The sequence below is a fragment of the Ambystoma mexicanum genome, chromosome 11, assembly GCF_040938575.1.
Source record: "Ambystoma mexicanum isolate Mex_15411 chromosome 11, UKY_AmexF1_1, whole genome shotgun sequence".
Taxonomy (NCBI): Eukaryota; Metazoa; Chordata; class Amphibia; order Caudata; family Ambystomatidae; genus Ambystoma; species Ambystoma mexicanum.
In genome coordinates this window covers 201,340,329-201,353,078 of record NC_090934.1, presented here as the reverse complement: position 1 = coordinate 201,353,078, position 12,750 = coordinate 201,340,329, and the positions used below count along the sequence as shown (strand labels likewise).

Genomic DNA, 12,750 nt, shown 5'->3' with positions numbered 1-12,750 from the left:
GCAAACGCAAAGAACCACTTTTACGCCTGCATGGTTACTCTCCGGGAGAATTTATTTATTTATTTATTTGCATTTGTTAAGTGCACTTGCAGCCCGTGGACATCGAGGCGCTGTTACAGGTATATGTAAGCATTTTTGATTAAGGTGAACAGCAGTCTCTTGGTTACAGAAGGCAGAGATAGTGTGTGAGAACAAAGGAAAAACAAAGATAGCAGTACAAAACCAAGTACAGAGTGGTTAGGTATGAAAATTGCATACAGAGCATGGTCAACTAAACAAAGAGTTTAGTTTTGATGGCTTTCCGGAAGGCAAGGTGCGAGTCTATCATTCTTAGGTGGGAGGGCAGAGCATTCCAGTGGGTTGCTGCAAGTGTGGGGAAGCTGGAGCCTCTAACGCCTGCTTTTTCGAATTTTGGGGGTGACGATCATGTTAGAGCATTTCCTAAGTGGCCTGGTGGCGGTGTGCTTTGTAATTCACTGAGCAAGGTATGGAGGAGCGAGCTCATGAAGGCACTTGTGCGTGATGGCCAAGGTTTTGAACAAAATCCTTTCTTTGACAGGGAGCCAGTGGGCCTGCCTTCTGACTTCTGAAATATGATCTTTCATGGAGGTTCCTGTGGCTGCACTGAGGGTGTTATTTTGGGCAAGCTGGAGTTTTATTAGGTTTTTGCATGACGTCCCTAGAAGCAGGGCATTACAATAATCGAGTCTGGAACCAATAATTGCCCTGGCAATTGTGAGGCAGTTCTGGCGTGAGAGGTGGGGTCTGGACGGTTGATGACTTTGGAATAGTAGGCAGATGAGGACGCGATGGAGTTAACCTGCCTGTCCATGGTGAGGTTGGAGTCAAGGTGCACTCCGAATGTCTTAAAATTGTTGGAAACCTTAATGGGAATGTTGTCTTGACGTTTAAGGTGTTGCAAAAGTAGGCTGTACAACTACAGAATATATTTTTTTTAAACGAGTTCCCTATTGCTGACTTTCTTCAGACAGCCTATGTCTCCCAGATCCCGCAGAGAGTCTTAATGACTGGCGACCAATACCACTGAAGCTTATTTTTCCACATTTGCACACCTTGGAAATCGGTAATATATCCTTTTAAACTTTTACAATAAATCCCAAACACAAATACAATTCCCCAAAGCTGTCTGCATCTTCCTGACGTGAATACGAGGTTGATAATGAGCATTTCTTTCTGAGACACAAATATGACAGCATTTTGGTAATAATACTTGCTATGTCATCTTGGATGACATTTACCATTGCCCGACCAGGCTGTTCTGCTTACTCGGCAGCAGTGTCTTGGAACATGACCTATGTAAGACTGGCTCCTGCGACTGCATCTTGGGTACTTACCCATTGGTGATGATGTCGTATTGCTGCTCAGCGTTGGGATTGTTGACGGCGGTGGCGTACAGGCGCGTGACTGCCAAAGAGAACGAGGCAGCGTCAAGGTCCGGGATGATGACGCTGACGTAGAGGGGGTCCTCGACGTTCAAGGCCAGGGTAGACTCGGTGTAGGGGACAGAGAAGGCAGGATCTGTGTAGGCCGCCATCAAAGCGATCACTGTGCCGACCCCTCCTGGAAGAGCTGCATCGCTGACGCTGGAATAGAAAGAGAATGAGGAGTTGTCAGTTCTTCAAACTCAGAGTCAGCAGGCAGTCTCTCTCTCTCTCTCTCTCTCTCTCTCTCTCTCTCTCTCTCTCTCTTTCTCTCTCTCTCTCTCTCTCTCTCTCTCTCTCTCCCCGCCCCCCCAGAATTAATTGCCCTCATCAGTAAACGCAGATTCAGACATAGGACCATACTCCTATGCTATGTGTATATACAAGACGTCCCTTCTGCACCCAGATCTTTCTCTTCATGGTCAGACGCTTGAGTTGTCTCTTTGAGGACGTCACCACCTATTACAATGATTTAGGGGATTATCTGATTGCTGCGCTTTGCTTGGCAGCAGGCTACCTCCTGCTACCTGGCCCTGGGCACGTGGAAGTGCAGGCAGCTTCAGAAGAGAACAAGTCTGCTGTTATGGAGACCTGACCTGCATGCCACGCCTGTAATCCCTGCCCAAATAACACTTATTGGTTCAGGGGATGTGTGCTGTGATGTGAGGTTGTTGTATTTGTGTATGCGCCTTAAAGTACTCACGACTAAGACCAGGCCTGTCTAGGGTTAGCTCTAGAATTGAACTATTCATTTACAATAGGAATACCACCTGGGGCTCCCATTCTTTGAGCCAGTGGCTCCGAAAGGAAGCTGCCCACCCTCTCTCGCCTGCCACCCAGCCTTCACAGCCCCTTAGCCCCAGCCCTCCTCACAAGCGCGCATCCTCTCCTACTCACGCCTGCCTGTGTTGTGACCGGTTTAACGTAAGCAATGGCCAAACATTTCTCCCTTTTATGTCTCGCTTCTAGTGACACATTTGGTCCCAATGGATGAGAAAACATCAGCATAAGAATGATGTGAGCCAGAAGTGTGGGGTCAAAGGGTGGAGACTGGGGACGTCTTGGCTTTTCCCTTATCTGTTGCTCTCCCCTTTCTGCTGCCTGCCAAGCATGATGGGCAGGGACACTGCAGCCATGCCCTTCTTCCCATTCCCGTTGGCACAGCGCCATGCTTACACAAACAACAAATACTAAACACAGGATTCGAATGTCTATTAAAAGTAATAGGAGCCATGCAGACATCCAATGGCACTATTGGGAAAAGTACCAGGAAAGAAGACGAGAGCCATGAAATAAGGCACAGCAGGCTCACAAAAATGGTTTCTCAGAAGCAAGGTTCATTATTTGGAGAAAGCAAAATACACAACTTGATGAGGTGCAATATGTCTTGTGAGTGGTCCAAAAACATCAAAGAAACTTCCAAGTCGAAGCAGACTGATCACCAAGGCCAATCTGGGATAAAGGAAGCCTCCATCAGGGAATATCTATTGCTGTGTATGATGGCGGCACCTGTACCCCGCTGGTGTTCACTATAAGAAGGCTCGGACAGGCCTATTGGGCAATAGGGCAATGAACGCATCAAAAACGCAAAATGCTAGTGTGGGCCAGTTATTTGGGTCAAAGTGGGAAACTTATTTGGCCAGTGTGCTCCAGTTTGATCATTACCATGTGGCTAGTGGTTTTGATCAGTGTTGCCGAATAAATATTAATTAAAATGCACAATTTGCATCACATGTATCAATAAACTCCCCCTTGGATATTAATCAAATGGTCTGTCACAAAAGGAACTAATTGCCCTTTGCAACATTGGGCCTCTTTTTCATTGGCGCTGGAGACAATTTTATGCCCAGTCCGACTGGTTGAACGCTCACTGCTGCGATCTTAGCGTGATCTACAGGTTGCGGGTTCGAATCCCGTCAAGGCCCACTTAGCCTTTCATCCTTCCGAGGACGATAAATGAGTACCAATTTCGGTTGGGTGATATTGTATGTAAATATGACCTCTGTAAAGCGCTTTGGAATTAAGACGCTATGTAAATAACACATCATTATCATTATCATTATCTAGCATAATTTGTTGGAAACAGACAGACCCGTGCCATGTTTTGACAGCACATGGAGCTTAGAAGAGGGCATGAAGCACTATGTAAGGAGGCTGATTATTATTATTTTTATCAGTAGTAACACCAAAGACAGGATCAAAGACAGGACGGACTGCAAGTCCCTCTCTATGCACGGGAGCAATCTGAGTGATTCCTGCATGACGTAGATCGCTATCTTTTCCATAAATTCCAAGGCGGCCATGTTGCTCACGACAGATCATGCCTAGCACTGCCTTTGCCCCTCTGCACCTTCACGACCTCTAGTTCTCCACTTCATCACCAGCACCAGGGCTCAAGTCCCAGAAAATAAAAGCAAGAGGGTGCGGGGGAGGGGATTGTGCAGGGGGGCGGGCATTGGACTGTGGCATACATAATGGGAAGTGACATCACAGGAAGTGAATATATCCTAAAGTGAAATATGCACATTTCTTGCAATTTTTCTTTCTCAAATGAAGAAAGATCACGGGACGAAAATAATTTGCCAAGGGAAGAGATGTTCCTATAATATTGCTGGCTAAGTATTAAATGTGTGCACTGTGCATGTCTACAAATCTGTATTAAAACATGTCTCATATTGATATTCTTCTTCATAAGACATTTTACAGCATCACCCCAAGAGTTTTGAGTGGTCTTGTGGTTAAGTGTTTAGCTGTACGACCTGAGTTCGAATCCCGGCTGCGGCACTGCGTACACTTGAAGAAAGCCTAGCGAGATACATTTTCTATCAACTCCTTGAAAACGCACAAGGAGGGACAGCGTCCGTCCTCTGAAAATCTGGGCGGACACCGTCCACCCAAATGCTCCTTCGACTTGTGCCCTTACTGGTCTGGAGACAACATGCAGACTAGGCCGATCGAGTGCAGCTGATGCTAGGCACCCGCTGGAGCCCCTCTCGTCAGTGAGTGAGCCTAGCAGTGTACATACCGAACATTGCTTTTACTAACAGAAGGTCTGGCTAAATCCCTAGCAGTTCTGCGTGAATGTGTGTGGGATCTACAGTTAAACAACGTCTACACTGACCCGTTCTCCATTCACTTCTTCAGACATGTACTCCTTACCTTTACTTCATCTGCAACGTCACATTGTAAAGGTGGCAATGGATATGGTAAATTTGGCCGCAAGGTTAGGGTTGTGGTCAAGGGGCAGTAGGAGGAAGAATATGGGTTACAAAAGAAGGGGGCTTCCGGGAGCATACCCCTGTAATGGTGGAGTAAATGTTAGAAGAAGTGAAAGACAAAAGAAGTAACGGTATGAAGAGATAAGGGTGACCTCCCCACCCCCCCCCCCAGTGAATGCATGGTGTTGTGAATGCAGAGGAAGGAGACATGCATCCTTCAGTGCTTGCTGTTTCTGGGTGGAGCTCTGGAATTCTTCACAGGTATCTCGCTGCAGGAAGTGGGAGCCTGGACTCTATATCATGCTCACCTCTTTTGAAGCAGACCATTCCCTGGCCTTGGATCACTTCAACCTCAGTGTAGTGTGAGACAACTCAGCCTCATTATGAGCTTGGTGGTATCCCGGCAGTAAATCCGCTGAGATGCGACCAAACGGAATTACCATTACCGCCACTTGGTGGAGCGGTATTACTGCCACATTACAAGTGGTCGTGGCAGTTTTAGTCCCAATTTATTTGGAGGCCACAGGACATCATGGGGCATTTCGGTGGAATAGCTGCTATAGGAATTCCGCTGTCTGTAATTTTGCCGAAATTGGCCAGAAAGTTGGCAGATTTACTTCCAGGCGATAGCTTGAGAGGAATGCTCCAAGTTTAGTCCCAACTTGTAGTTGGGCAGAGTGCTAATGCAGCAGTTTACGGTAATACGGTACTGTCGCTGCACTTAACTCACATCGGCCAACTCGTAATGAGGCAGAGTGTAAATAAATGCATGACTTTTCGATTGAATACCTCACTGTGTATGCCCTTCGCCACATGTCTTTTGCCATTCCAAGCCGGCTCGCTGTGTGAGTACTAGACTACTCGCCATCAAACTGAATACCTTATGGATCTCAGCTGAAGGGCTTGTATGTCGCCCAGTGCATGTTGTAGGCCTCGCAATATACAATATATGCAGCTCAGTGTGTCATGTATGCATTTCACCATGCAGTATGTAGATTTATGAATGTTGAATCATGTCTCCAACAGCACCCTGCCCCAAGATACATACTGTATCATTCCCCAGCAGGTTCGTGAGAAAGTATTTAAATCCATCAGTGCTGAGCTGCAATGCAAGAGTGAGGGGCTCTTCTAATTGTTTCTCCTAAACATCTTGATACAAGTGCTATAAGAGAGGTTACAGTTTCTCAATTCTGGGGTCTGTTATTTTTTGGAAATTTAGCTAAATATGTTACTTTTCTTCTGAGCTGATTTATCATATTGTAGCAAGACCCTATATATTGATTGAAGTCTCATCTATAGGGCTCATCATTTAAACACATGCTAATTGCTTGCAGGAGACCACCTGGTTTAGCATTTAGGAGCTGTTGGGGCCCCTGCAAGCAGTTTTTTACTTTCACAAAAAGGAGTGCAAAAGGCAGGAAGAAATACAGGTAAAATGGCCTTTACTGTTTCACTTTACTCACCCTTTTGTGAAAAATGCAAATGGCGCCTGCAAATTACGCTTTGCTGAAGACATTTACAACAGATTAAACAGGAATCCATTATTTTTTTGCCAGCATGAAAATCTCCTGTTGGCGTAAAATGGAGATTATTTTTATGTTGGAGCGGAAACTTGTAATCTCAGTCCTCCCACTAGGCCTCAAAAATTACCCAAAGCCGTAACATTGGTGTAAAGACCAGCGTTAAGTGCCAGGGCTTAAAAATGAACCCGATGTGAGTTGCTGGTACCTCTGTTTGCCTGTTGTCTTCTAGTGCCTGTGTAAGGCATGGGCCTCAAGGAGCTTCCAGAGGACCAGATTTGGATCTTTCTAAATGACCCTGAGGACTGCAGCCCAGCTCCTAGAATCACACACCGAAACCAGGTCTCATGCTTCCTGGCAGAGTACTGCCCCTTCCACATTCTTTGGGTGACTACCCAGAGAGGTACTCACCGTAGCAATGGATTCAATGTCATTGAGAGGCTGACAGGCATGCTGAGAGGGTAGGAGCAGGACACGTTGTAACTTGTGTTTAGTCTTGTAACGATTCCATTGTCATACACCTTTGCAGGAATGATGAGAGCATTGCTGTAAGTCATATGGGTTGCGTTTACCTGGAGGGTGAAAAAGACACAGAAATGAAATGCAATGTAATAGTCCTTTGTATAGCGCCTTTTGCCATTGGTATGGTCTCAAAGCACAGTAAGCGAACACCGTTAGGGGACCAAAATCCAGGAATGGGACATTCGTCAGAGGAGTTTAGAATGCGTGTGTACATTTTAGTCAATACAAAGGTAGGTAGGGATGGCCAAATCCCTGCAAGCAACCCATGTTGACCTGGCGTGTGGATGTGTGCTGTGAAGTAGGTAGTCTGGAGAGTGTGCGAGAGCAGGAGACTCATTATGTGAGCAGATACACCAAATGTGTGTCATGGGGGATAGCTGCAGTCATATGGCAGAGGTATGATGCAATGTGTCTTAGAGTAGTGTATGATAGCAGATGTGCGGAGGGGGGTAGCCGTGCCTTCGGCTGTGTTCCATAAGCATGGAGTGTGATACGTACCTGTGAGTCCTGGCCGGTTTCTTGGTTTCGTAGATGCAGGTCAATTTAGAAGGGGTGAATTCAAAGCACGACTACATTCTACACAGTGGTTATATTCTGAGCATCGAACTTTAACACAGAGGTTACACTAAAAAATGAAGATAAATATAACACAGTGGCTATATTCAAAAGAAGGCAGGTAAATATAACACAGAGGTTATACTAAAAAGGAATGCAGCTAAATATAAAACAGTGGCCATACTCAGGAGAAGGCAGGTAAATATAACACAGAGGTTATACTCAAAAGAAGGCAGATAAATATAACCCAGAGGCTATACTAAAAAAGAATGCAGATAAATATAACACAGTGGCTATACTCAAAAGAAGGCAGATAACTATAACACAGAGGTTATGCTCAAAAGAAGGCAGATACATATAACACAGAGGTTTTACTCAAAAGAAGACAGACAAATATAACACAGAGGTTATACTAAAAAAGAATGCAGATAAATATAAAGCAGTGGCTATTCTCAAAAGAAGGCAGATAAATATAACACAGTGGCTATACTCTAAAGAAAGCAGATACATATAACACAGAGGTTATGCTCAAAAGAAGGCAGATAAATATAACACAGAGGTTTTACTCAAAAGAAGACAGACAAATATAACACAGAGGTTATACTAAAAAAGAATGCAGATAAATATAAAGCAGTGGCTATTCTCAAAAGAAGGCAGATAAATATAACACAGTGGCTATACTCTAAAGAAGGCAGATACATATAACACCGACGTTATACTAAAAAAGAATGCAGATAAATGTAAAGCAGTGGCTATACTCAAAAGAAGGTAGATATATATAACACAGAGGTTATACTCAAAAGAAGGCAGATAAATATAACACAGAGGTTATACTCAAAAGAAGGCAGATACATATAACACAGAGGTTATACTCAAAAGAAGGCAGATACATATAACACAGAGGTTATACTCAAAAAGAATGCAGATAAATATAAAAGAGTGGCTATAGTCAAAAGAAGGCAGATACATATAACACAAAGGTTATACTAAAAAAGAATGCATATAAATGTAAAACAGTGGCCATACTCAAAAGAAGGCAGATCAATATAACACAGAGGTTATACTCAAAAGAAGGCAGATACATATAACACAGAGATTATACTAACAAATAATGCAGATAAATATAAAACAGTGGGTATACTCAAAAGAAGGCAGATAAATATAACACAGTGGCTACACTCAAAATAAGGCAGATAGATATAACACAGAGGTAATACTCAAAAGAAGGCAGATAAATATAACACAGAGGTTATACTAAAAAATAATGGAGATAAATATACAACTGTGGCTATACTCAAAGAAGGCAGATAAATATAACACATAGGTTATTCTAAAAAAGAATGCAGTTAAATATCTGCAAATACAGCACCATTTAAAAATGGTGTTACAATGCCAACTTATGTTACGGAAACACAGGAATCCAGAGTTTAGTGCCACATAAAAACACATTTACTACTGTTAATATCAAATAACAGGTGCCTCTGTGGGTCTGCAGTGCTTTATGACATGGGTCCTAAGTGGTTGAGACCGGAACACCTTGACCCTGGCAGGGGGTGTCAGAACAGGATCTGAATGGGGTATGTTTATAGATAGGGTGCACTGGTCATACCCTCTTGTGTGTCATGGTACTATTCCTGTTCACATTGCACGGGTCTGTAGATTTACAATGACACATCAGACAGGGAGTGGGGGTGCTGTATTTATTGAGCAGTGGGAATGGCAGGGAGTATTGGGATGCAGCAGATGGAGGACAGACACTGTTTATCCCATTTATCATGTCACAATCTCACTTTTGATTGGTGCATATACAGTAGCAGATGGTAGTCACAAATACCCTCATTTGACAGTGCTAAAAAAACAATATGGTGGAAAAATAATGTCGCTTTCACAGCCTGCATTTCTACTTGCCATGATTAGGATTATGTTATGTTACGCTGGAAATGTATGAAGCACAAAACAGTCACCTAAAAGGCATCTTGGCGCTATTGTACCCAGCAGAAAGAGATTCGACCAATATAATCAGAAAAGATAAGTTTTCAGCTGCAGTGAATGTGGTAAAACATGCCACAGTTTAGCCGCGGCCACTGAGAAAGAACGGCACCCACACGGGAAAGCCTGAATCCAGGAGTCTGAATACCAAGGGAATCACTGGATAGCAAGCCACGTCCCGGGACATAAGGGTGGAATTTAAGATGCAGATACTAGTGCCTTTCCTGTAGAAGGCCTGACGAACTAAAGGTGTAGACTTGAATTGAATCAGTTTATGAACAGGCAACCAGTGAAGATGACCAAGTACCGGGGACATATGGGGTCTGCAAGGAGTAGAGTAGCTACTCTGGCAGCAGAATTGTGAAGCATCTGTAGCCGACGTGTCAGGTATAAAGGCTGGGCGGCAAGATATATAGAATTACAATAGTCAACAGTACTCATCACTTGGAGATTGCACCAAGAGCTGCTTCTAAATGTTCTGTAGAACACATGGGTGGCTTGGCAAACCCAATTCTGGGTCCCCTCCAATTGTACATAGTAGCCTTGGTGTGAACATAACTTGGAAGATGTATGGTTGTGGTGGGACAGGAGTAGGGGATAGTAATGTCTATGCACGATTGAAACGTACAAGGGGTAGGATTGACAACGTGGATCACTAACCCGTAGTACAGGATTATCATAGGTATTTTATGCATAAATGTATAGGAGAGGGGGGACGTCAGGAGCAATTTTGAAGCTTGGGTTCACCTTCAAGGGGGTGGAGGTGCCCTTTGGTCGCAGATTTGAAGCCTGATTAAGTGGAGATGTGCTTGATGCTGAGGGGGAGGCGTTCCAATGGTGTGGTGCGAATGAATTGAGGAAACGGAAGTAAGAGGTAGCACAAGGTGCATGAGAAGAGATTGGGGAGCGCTTGAGATCAGCGTGAGAGGTGCGAGCACCCAGAGAGGGAGGTAGCTAGGAGGGCATGGCAGCTCAGAGGTAGATGTAAAAACTAGAAGGAGGAATTGAAAGAGGAAGCACCTGTGTATGGAGAGCCATCCCACATGTGGGTGGAGCACGGAAGTGGGAGGTCTAAGTGGATGCAGGTGGCGCGTGAGTAAAGGAGAGAAGAGTTGGAAAATGGGGCTGCAGCAGTAATTCATGCTGCTGAGGGCAGGAGTGGAAATTACTCTATTGCAAGAGTGAAAGGTCAGGAAGGGGTTGATTTAATAGATGTCGAGGAGGATTAGTTTGGCAGCATTAATGGCAGAAGTCATGAATCGCTGTAGTGTCAGGTCACTTTTGTTGGTGCAAAATAAGCATACTATACTGGCAACTTTGGACACCACGTTTGGCCACAGCCTTACATACATAGGAGCGTTACCCAGGGTGTCAGAGCCCAAAGAAAAGGAGCCCTGAATTTTGTGAAGGAATGCACCTCCTACTCAGGTGATCACAACCTCCGTCGTTGTCAATATTAGCAACTACAACTCTATCTGAGTTGAGAGCATTCATATTATGGGAAACTGTATCTTTCCCTTTATGTTTACTCCTATCTATCCCCGTGTTTTCAATTTAAATAACATTATCCTTTTAGAATTACAAAACAACTAATCTGGGGATTTACTATCCTGTGAATAATGGTCACGTTACCTGTACCGTTAGAAATATGTACTCCAATCAAGCTTTAAGCACCCCATATGCTCTGTGTTTATGTGGTGCCTGCCCTCTGCCTGACCTTGCAGTCCATGCATCATGCTGGGGAGCTGTGGGACGTGTACTTCCATCCTCGGCACGCTCGACAAATAGAAAGAAAGAAAAAACGCACACGTGACTTGCTGCACGTGACTTTGGGAAGCAATAGCATTAAGCTTCCGACCCAACTCTAACGATTCGGATCGTCGGGGGTATCAGTGGCTTCCTGGAGCCTGCAAGTGAAAGTAAGTTAACGGAACCATGCCTTTCACGTTGTAGGGGGGAGACAATGGCCATATGTTGCCTCGAGGGCGCACACGCATTTTCTTTGCATCCTTCTTTCATTCACTTTTTTGCTATCACACCATGGATGCGTGCGCGTTCCATTTTCTTGCCTTGCACTTTGCCGGTTTGTTTATTTGCCGGCTCTACGTGCTTTGTCAGAGCCTCAGTAGGCTTCTGGATTCATGCCTGCCCTATGCACTTTAACATATATAGTGCCCTAATGGCCCTTTTCCATCGGCTGTATGTTGCACAAAGCCCTTTCATATCTCGCTTTTACCGATTAAAAGGAGAACAGCATATGCTTTGTTTCACCTACCACACACTTTTGAGTGATGGCCGCTGTCTCAATCTTTACAGCACATCACTTCTTACAGTGGCTCTGCCGTGGAAGAATATGGTTTGTCTGCCCTCAACATTACCTACAATTGAAAAAATCCCTTTGGAGTGAATAAAGTCAATACATGACTTATAGCCCTTTTATAAATCATTTGAGTGGACACTGCCATACCAAACAGTGTGTGGCGTGTAGCCTTGCATTTATTTAAAAAACCATTCGAATGACTAGCTTTGCCATATTTCTTTTTACCTGGCCTGTGGACGTCCTAGACTTTGATTAGTTTGTTAGTAGTATATTAACATCTAAGAATGCCTTGTCATCTAAGAACAAAGTTACAATTATTCCATATCTCTGTGTGTTGTTTGATGCCTACTAAAATCTGCAACTTTATGTATCTACATTTGGTATAAATGGATTACCTCCGTTGTTTTTGAGGTTCTTTTAGGAGACGCAGTGATTAAAGCTGGCTCTCTCCTAGCACTAGAGCACATGGCAGTGATGTGGGTTTGTCCTTGGTTTATGAATTTGTTTCTCCATAGGTCTCTCTTGTGAACCATCCTGCATTGGCGCTAGAAAACGGGGTAAAGCATTAACCCCTGTGGCAGAAATACGGTTACAATCAACAAGAATCACCGTATATTGCTCATTCCCTTTTTTCATCTCCCTCCCCCTGGTTTTAGAAGACTGTCCTGATGAAAGTGGTTACACCAAAAATATACCACTGAAACCGGTAGACAGTGGTTGTCACATAATGGAGATCTAAAATATTTTCTACCTCACCATGAACAACCCCATATATGTCTTTTATATATTTTGCTTTGTAGCCTCATGCCCGGCCCTATCATTTAACACTCTACTGGACAGGGCTATGTTGGTTACATGTTAATGTTCATGTGTCTTCTTTGGAAAGTTGGCCTATCCCTACTCGGGAGAATCTGCTGTATCTAAAAACCTACATTACGGCAGTACAACAGCATTGGGTCAAGTCTTTCCTTTTTTAAATAAATGTTGGTTTTGGTTTTGATTCTAAATGTAAAGTCACCCTGGGAAGTACTGTACTGTCTATGGGATAGTAAAAGTAATATGTACCCACAATAGACAGCCCAGACTAGTGATTTTGTATATGTGATTCCAGTCCAAGGTGTAAAGTTTACTTTTACCTTTACACACTTTTTGCCTTTATCCCCTATAGGGGATTTATAGTGATC

The 12,750-nt window shown here is 43.9% G+C and overlaps 1 protein-coding gene and 1 long non-coding RNA gene across 5 annotated transcripts in view; one reads left to right on the top strand and one right to left on the bottom strand.

The window, feature by feature from the left end:
- Positions 1-12,750, bottom strand: part of LOC138503239 (uromodulin-like) — a 230,314-nt gene that overhangs the window by 118,502 nt on the left and 99,062 nt on the right. For all 3 annotated transcript variants that reach the window (XM_069622827.1, XM_069622826.1, XM_069622828.1), the window contains 2 exons: positions 6,592-6,752; positions 1,356-1,604 (listed from right to left, as the gene is read on the bottom strand). In XM_069622827.1, the coding sequence (XP_069478928.1) occupies positions 1,356-1,604; positions 6,592-6,752 (410 nt within the window). The remainder of the gene's footprint in view (positions 1-1,355; positions 1,605-6,591; positions 6,753-12,750) is intronic.
- Positions 11,101-12,750, top strand: part of LOC138503243 (uncharacterized) — a 317,256-nt gene continuing 315,606 nt past the window's right edge. For both annotated transcript variants that reach the window (XR_011279589.1, XR_011279588.1), the window contains exon 1: positions 11,101-11,165. This is a non-coding gene — a long non-coding RNA (uncharacterized lncRNA). The remainder of the gene's footprint in view (positions 11,166-12,750) is intronic.